Raw genomic sequence first — 6,606 nt, 5'->3', positions numbered from 1 at the left:
CAGACGGGACCCTGCACATTTTATTTATTCCCTCACCCTCCTTCACCCACTCTTTGTTGTTTCTTGGGAGAGAGAAAGAACGAAAAAAAAAAAAAGAAGAAGGGAGAGGAAAAAAAAATAAAAAAAACACCACACAGGAGGAGGCAGGAGCCTATTTTGCCTCCCAGGCAATATTTCTGGAGCCAATCGGAATGCGCACCCACCCTGCCCTGCTCCCTAATTAAAGGCTTTAAGCAGGCGGCCGGGGCTGGAGGTTTGGGCACAGTCTCTCGGTGGCTCCTCACGAAGCAGCCGCAGCAGCCGGATCCCGCTCGGGGCACTCCAGGGCCTCGGCAGACGCCAGGTTGGGGGGACCCCGGCCCGGGCAGGCAGCTGCCCCCTCCCCGCTGCCAGCCATGAGCGGCTCTTTCGATAAGAAGCTCTCCAGCATCCTGACGGACCTCTCGGGTTCGCTGAGCTGCCATGCAGCCTCCAAGGACTCTCCCACCCTGCCCGAGTCCTCGGTCACCGACCTGGGCTACTACACGGGCCAGCACGACTACTACCCGGGCCAGTCGTACGGGCAGCCCGTGGGTCACTACCCCTACCCCCAATTCAACCTCAACGGCATCGGCGCCGCCGGCACCTACTCGCCCAAATCCGAATATTCCTACAGCCCCTCGTACCGCCAGTACGGGCACTTCAGGGAGCAGCAGCTGCCGGCGCAGGAAGCAGGTAGGGATGGGGGGAATGGGGCCGTGCCCGTCCGGCTGCTCCCTTGGGGCTCCAGAGGGGGCTTTGTGGGGTTTTATCCTTCGGGTGTCCCCAGATTTGTGGGGTTTTGTCCCTGAGAGTGTCCCCAGATTTGTGGGGTTTTGTCCTTTCGGATGTCTCCTGATTTGTGGGGTTTTGTCCCTTCGGGATATCCCCAGATTTGTGGGGTTTTGTCCTTTCGGATGTCCCCTGATTTGTGGGGTTTTGTCCCTTCGGGATATCCCCAGATTTGTGGGGTTTTGTCCTTTCGGGTGTCCCCTGATTTGTGGGTTTTTACACCTAGGGATGTCCCCGACCTTTGTGGGTTTTTACCCCTCGGGATATCCCCATGTTAGGGTCAGGGTGTTGTTGGCGGTTCTTGGGGCTCTGGGATGGATCCGCGCAGGATTCAAAGTCCGGGACACATCCCAGAGACATCCCAGAACCTGTCGCAGGGGACGGGACAGTGCCAGCACCCCGAGCGGGGTGACACCGACCTGGGGACGGGGTGGCCGCCTCGGGAACCCTTCACACCTCACCCCACGCCCTCCCGCAGTGTCGGTGAAGGAGGAGCCGGAGCCGGAGGTGCGGATGGTCAATGGGAAGCCCAAGAAGATCCGCAAGCCCCGCACCATCTACTCCAGTTACCAGCTGGCCGCCCTGCAGCGCCGCTTCCAGAAGGCGCAGTACCTGGCACTGCCCGAGCGCGCAGAGCTGGCGGCACAGCTGGGGCTCACCCAGACCCAGGTAAGGGTTAAATTCCCACCCAGACACCCCAAATCCCCACCGCGAGCAGCGCAAGGGGAGCCGGAGCTGCCGCCCCCCTATAAATGCTGGATTTGGGAAGCTCAGCTCCCGGGAGGGGCTCGCAGGGTTGGAGTTCTCCGCTTGCTGGGAGTTGTGTGGGGTGCCCAGGGTGAGATTTGTCCCTTGGAGCAGATCTGCTCTGCCGAGGGAAGGGTGGAGAGGACGGAGGCAGCAGGGAGAGGGGACGGAGCCCAGCCCTGCCCCACTCGGCACTTTTGGGGTTTATCCTGCTCCCTCTGGAGCCGGCGCCATCCCACACCTCACTGTGCCACAGGGTTTGGGGCTGGTTCCTGCCTCGGGAACCGGGCAGATCCTGGGTCACGGCACACCCAGGAATGTGGGACACCAAGTCCCGGGATGAGTGCTCGGGATCAGTGCTGGGGACGCCCCATTCCCACAGCACCTCCTGACCCCAAATCCTGCCAGAACTGAGACACCCGAGGCCGGAGCCTGCCCCTACCGCCCAGACTTCCCAAGGTTTCCCCAGTCTCTGGCTGCCCCATCCCACTTGGTTCTGGCAGGGAGAAGGGATTTGGGGACCGGTTCCACGCCCGCTGTCCCCAGAGCTGGGGTGGCCCTGCAGGCTGGACTGGAAGAGCCGGGACGTGCGGGATGAGCTTCTCCTCCTCCCCGCGAGCCGCCCAGATTCGGGGCGAAACCCTCGCTCTTGGGGTCCTGCCGGGCTTGGGGGACAAATCGTGGCCTGAACTCTGCGGATGGGAGGACAGCGCGCTGTCCCCTCTGTCCCCGCTGTCCCCGCAGCCTGTGACTCCCCCGCGCCCCATCGCGGTGCCCTCCCTGCCTCGGGGCCGACACCGGCGCCCTTGTGCCGCCCTTGGCCTTCCTCCTCCTCCCTTGGGCGATGAAGCAATCGGGGACACTCGCAAAGGGCTGACGGAGCGCGTCACCCGCTCCCAGAGGGACATCCTGTTTGGGTGACAACCACCGCCACCCCCGCCCCTCGCCCAGGGCCAAGGGCGTCCAGCGCCGCCTCGCCCAGCGCGGGGACGCTCCCGACGCCCGGCGTGTGGCGTGACGGGCTCCTCGTGACGCCCGTGTCCCCAGAGGGGTCTGTGCCACAGCAGGTGTCACATGGGTGCTGTCCGCAGGGCACGGCGTGTCCGTGTCCGTGGAGTGTCCGTGTCCGTGTCCGTGTCCGTGCTGTGTCCGTGGAGTGTCCGTGCTGTGTCCATGGAGTGTCCCTGGAGTGTCCGTGCTGTGTCTGTGTCCGTGTCCGTGTCCGTGGAGTGTCCGTGCTGTGTCCATGGAGTGTCCCTGGAGTGTCCGTGCTGTGTCCGTGTCCGTGTCCGTGTCCGTGCTGTGTCCGTGCTCTCTGTGACACTCACACCGCGTGTGACTTTCCCACGACACCCCTGTCCCCAGGAGTTTCCTGCCAAGCACCGTGTGGGGTCCCCATGATGTCCCTTCCCGTGGTACCCCATGTGTCACCTGCGTCCCTTGTCCCTTCCTGTGTGCCTGAGTGTGTCTGGGGTCCCCGTGACCCCCATGTCCCTTCCCGTGTCTTTGGGGTCACAGTGACCCCCATGTCCCTTCCCGTGTCTTTGGGGTCCCCGTGACCCCCATGTCCCTTCCCGTGTCTTTGGGGTCCCCGTGACCCCCATGTCCCTTCCCGTGTCTTTGGGGTCACAGTGACTCCCCCAGGTTCATCCCAGTGCCCAGGCAGTTCCCTGTGACCCCCACATCTCTTCCCGTGTTTCCGTGACCCCCCTACCGATGTCCCTACGATCCAAACCCACCCCACCCCTGTCCTCTCTCCCCCATCTTCCTGTTCCCTTCCCGGGACCTGACCCTTTTTCCTGGATCCATCCCATCCCACCCCTCCCATCCCTTTCCCATCTCTCTGACCCTTTTCTCTCCATCCCTCAGGTGAAGATCTGGTTCCAGAACCGGCGCTCCAAGTTCAAGAAGCTCTACAAGAACGGCGAGGTGCCCCTGGAGCACAGCCCCAACAACAGCGATTCCATGGCCTGCAACTCTCCCCCGTCCCCGCCGGTGTGGGACAGCCCCGGGGGCAGCGCCCGGACCCCGCTGCCGCAGCCGCTGCCCTACAGCTCCTCTCCGGGGTTCCTGGAGGATCACAACCCCTGGTACCACCCCCAGAACCTCGGCGGCCCCCACGGACCCCACCAGGCACAGGCAGCCCCCCCGATGCACCACCCGTCCCCCGGACCCCCCAGCACGGGCTCCGTGTACTGATGGATGTGAGGGAGCTCAGAGACGCTGCACGATTCTTTGGTTTCTTTTCCTTCCTTCCCCCTTCTTCCCCGTTTTTGGTTTTGTCTCCTTATTTTTTCCTAAAAAAGAAAAAACAAAAAAAATAATAATAATAATAATAAAAAAAATAAAAAGAAAAGAAGAAAAAAACGCAAAGAAACCAAAGGAAAGGACACCCCCGCGCACCCCTAGGAATCCTCTCAGCTCATCTCAGGAACCAGAGGACTGCAAAGGCTTCAAACGCTCCCAGCGCAGGAAAAGGTGGAAAATCCGGAAAATCCTTCTGCTACTTCTGAATTTTTGAGGTTTTTCCATCACACCCCTCCCTCATCCCCCTCCCCCAAGATAAATTTGACCCCCGAGGAGCCTCATCCCTCGCCGGAGCTTTGCCTGTTGGGGTGACCCCTCTGAGTGACCCCGGGACCCCGCCGCGATGGAGGATGTGTGTCGCCACTGTCGCGATAGGGGGAGTGCCTGTCCCCAGCGGAGCTTGGCCCTGGCTCCGAAATCCACGGAGCGGGAGCGGTTTTGGGGATCACGGACATTTTTTTGGGGTCACGGACATTTTTTGGGGGTCACGGACACCCCCCCGCGGAAGCAAAGCAGGACCCTCATCCCGGCCGGAATCACCCGGGACGATGCTCAGACCAGAAGGTGGTGATTTAAAATTAAATTAAATAAAAAAAAAAAAATCGGGTGGGGGAGGGGGGTGGTGTGGGGAGGGAAATATTTTAATATTTAAGCGGTTCAGGAATGGATTTAAGTTATTGTTTGAAGAGAAAAACTCGTGTTCATCTCCGTTTTCTGGCTGTGCCTCAAGCTGTGCGTAAAGGAACGGCGAAAATGCCTCTTTTTTTTTTAGGAAATCGACGACTTATTTTAAAGGAAAAAAAAAATAACCGAGCTCTTTCCTATTTTTTAAGAGAATAATGCTATTTTTTTAAGCAGAAAGTGCCGTTTTAAGGAGTGTTCATAGTGTTGTACAGTCCCGGGGATTTATTTATGTTGCCTTCTATAAATAGGGGTGTTTTGGGGGGGGGAAAAAACAGGGAGTGTACATAAGGTTCGTTTGTATAAAGTTGTTCCAAACCAAACTGGTTTCGGTCTGGGTTTTTTTTTGTCTATTTTTTTTTTTTCCCTAAGGAAAATCCCCCCCGGTTGATGGGAACCCCCCTCGGGTATCCCTAAGTGTCCTTTGCTCCTTCTCCGGGGACCCAAAGCCAGGCTGGAAATGTTCATTAATAAAAGTTCTGGATTTAAAGCTCCAAACACTTTTTTTTTTTTTTTTGATTCCCCAGTTTCAGGAGGATTTTTTGGGGAACAGCAGGATTTGGGGTTTTTCCACCTTGGGAAATGTGGATTTAAACTCTCTGTCACTGGCCCCCCGTTTTTTGGAGACAGCTGGGTGATGTTGCCTCACCTCAAATCCCACTTTGTCCTGCTGAGAGGGAATTTGGGGCAGGAAAAGGAATTATTTTTCCCCGGTTTTCAGAGTATTTCCCAAACCCTGGCGCTTCTCCTACTGGTACCAGTGAACTCCCAGCCCTGCGGACTGGGAGGGCGGCTGCGCTGCCCCGATGTCCCTTTTGGGGACAGCGAGGTGTGGGACAGGACCGAACCCGCTCAAGATCCCCAAATCCAGTGGGATCCGCCCATCCCCGGCTGCGGGGTTGGGGCGCTCCAGGGACCCCAAGATCCCCACTGGGGTGTCCCGGGCTGGGGTGGCCCTGTCCTGCTGTCCCCGGTGTCACCAGCGTCGTGTCCCGGGTGGGGGGACTGTCCCCACGGCCCCCGTTCCCAAATCCACACAGGACCAAGCTCCCACCTGGCCCCTAAACCCCTCAGAGCTGCAGCCCCAATCCCAATCCCACAGGAAAAGGAGGAATCGGAGCTGCTGGGAACCAGGAGCTGGAGAGGTTTCGTTTCATTTTTTAATTTTTATTTTTTTAAATTCGATTTTTTTTTTTTTTTTCATTTAGAGGAGGAGGAGGGGAAAAAAAAATCCCCGAGCAGGCGGCGGGTTACACGGTTACATATCCAGGGATTATGTAAATCCCGGGTGCCGCGTTGCTCTCGGCCACGCGCGATCCCCGCTCCCTCCCAGCGCTGCCCGGCATCGGGAATGGGTCCGGGAAAAGCTTTGGGATCGTGGAGCTCGCCCAGCCCCCCTGCCCCATCCTCCCGAGGGTCCCCCCGGGGTCCTGTCCCCCTTTTGTCCCCCCTCATCCCCATCTCGGTCCCCCGGCGGGGTCAGCGCCAGCTCCTCCCGCGGATCTCGCAGCCCGGATGTGGCTGAGAACCCCCCAGAATTCCCCAAAAAGGGGCTCTGGGACCCCAAAATCCCTCCACGGGGCCAGGCTCGGTGTCCCGGCACACTCCTGAAAGTGGGATGGGAATGGGAACGGGAACGGGAACGGGAACGGGAATGGGAACGGGAACGGGAATGGGAATGGGAACGGGAACGGGAATGGGAATGGGAATGGGAATGGGAATGGGAATGGGAATGGGAACGGGAACGGGAATGGGAATGGGAACAGGGATGGGAATGGGGAATGGGAATGGGAATGGGAATGGGAACGGGAATGGGAATGGGAACGGGAACGGGAACGGGAATGGGAATGGGAATGGGAATGGGAATGGGAATGGGGAATGGGAACGGGGATGGGAATGGGAACGGGAACGGGAACGGGAACGGGAATGGGAACGGGAACGGGAATGGGAATGGGAACGGGAACGGGAATGGGGAATGGGAATGGGAATGGGAATGGGAACGGGAATGGGAATGGGAACGGGAACGGGAACGGGAATGGGAATGGGAATGGGAATGGGAAC

The 6,606-nt window shown here is 59.0% G+C and overlaps 2 protein-coding genes across 2 annotated transcripts; one reads left to right on the top strand and one right to left on the bottom strand.

The window, feature by feature from the left end:
* DLX3 (distal-less homeobox 3) lies at window positions 1-4,439 on the top strand. The gene is made up of 3 exons (XM_062508352.1): window positions 1-714; window positions 1,289-1,479; window positions 3,427-4,439. The coding sequence occupies exons 1-3, from the start codon at window positions 396-398 to the stop codon at window positions 3,754-3,756; spliced, it is 840 nt and encodes a 279-aa protein (XP_062364336.1). The 5' UTR covers window positions 1-395; the 3' UTR covers window positions 3,757-4,439.
* A 1,783-nt stretch (window positions 4,440-6,222) lies between these two features.
* Window positions 6,223-6,606, bottom strand: LOC134053181 (uncharacterized; the record flags this gene model as incomplete). The annotated part of the gene is made up of 2 exons (XM_062508051.1): window positions 6,223-6,312; window positions 6,559-6,606. Coding segments are annotated over 2 exons (138 nt in total), but the record flags the coding sequence as incomplete, so codon positions are not given.

The sequence above is a fragment of the Cinclus cinclus genome, chromosome 24 (assembly GCF_963662255.1).
Source record: "Cinclus cinclus chromosome 24, bCinCin1.1, whole genome shotgun sequence".
NCBI lineage: Eukaryota > Metazoa > Chordata > Aves > Passeriformes > Cinclidae > Cinclus > Cinclus cinclus.
Note: the sequence above shows the minus strand (reverse complement) of the source record. Positions and strands in the feature narration are given on the sequence as shown.

Coding starts and splice junctions, on each gene's coding strand:
- DLX3 (XM_062508352.1), top strand. CDS start 396: ATGAGCGGCTCTTTCGATAAGAAGCTCTCCAGCATCCTGACGGACCTC. Junction 715..1,288: donor GCTGCCGGCGCAGGAAGCAG/GTAGGGATGGGG, acceptor GCCCTCCCGCAG/TGTCGGTGAAGGAGGAGCCG. Junction 1,480..3,426: donor TGGGGCTCACCCAGACCCAG/GTAAGGGTTAAA, acceptor TCCATCCCTCAG/GTGAAGATCTGGTTCCAGAA.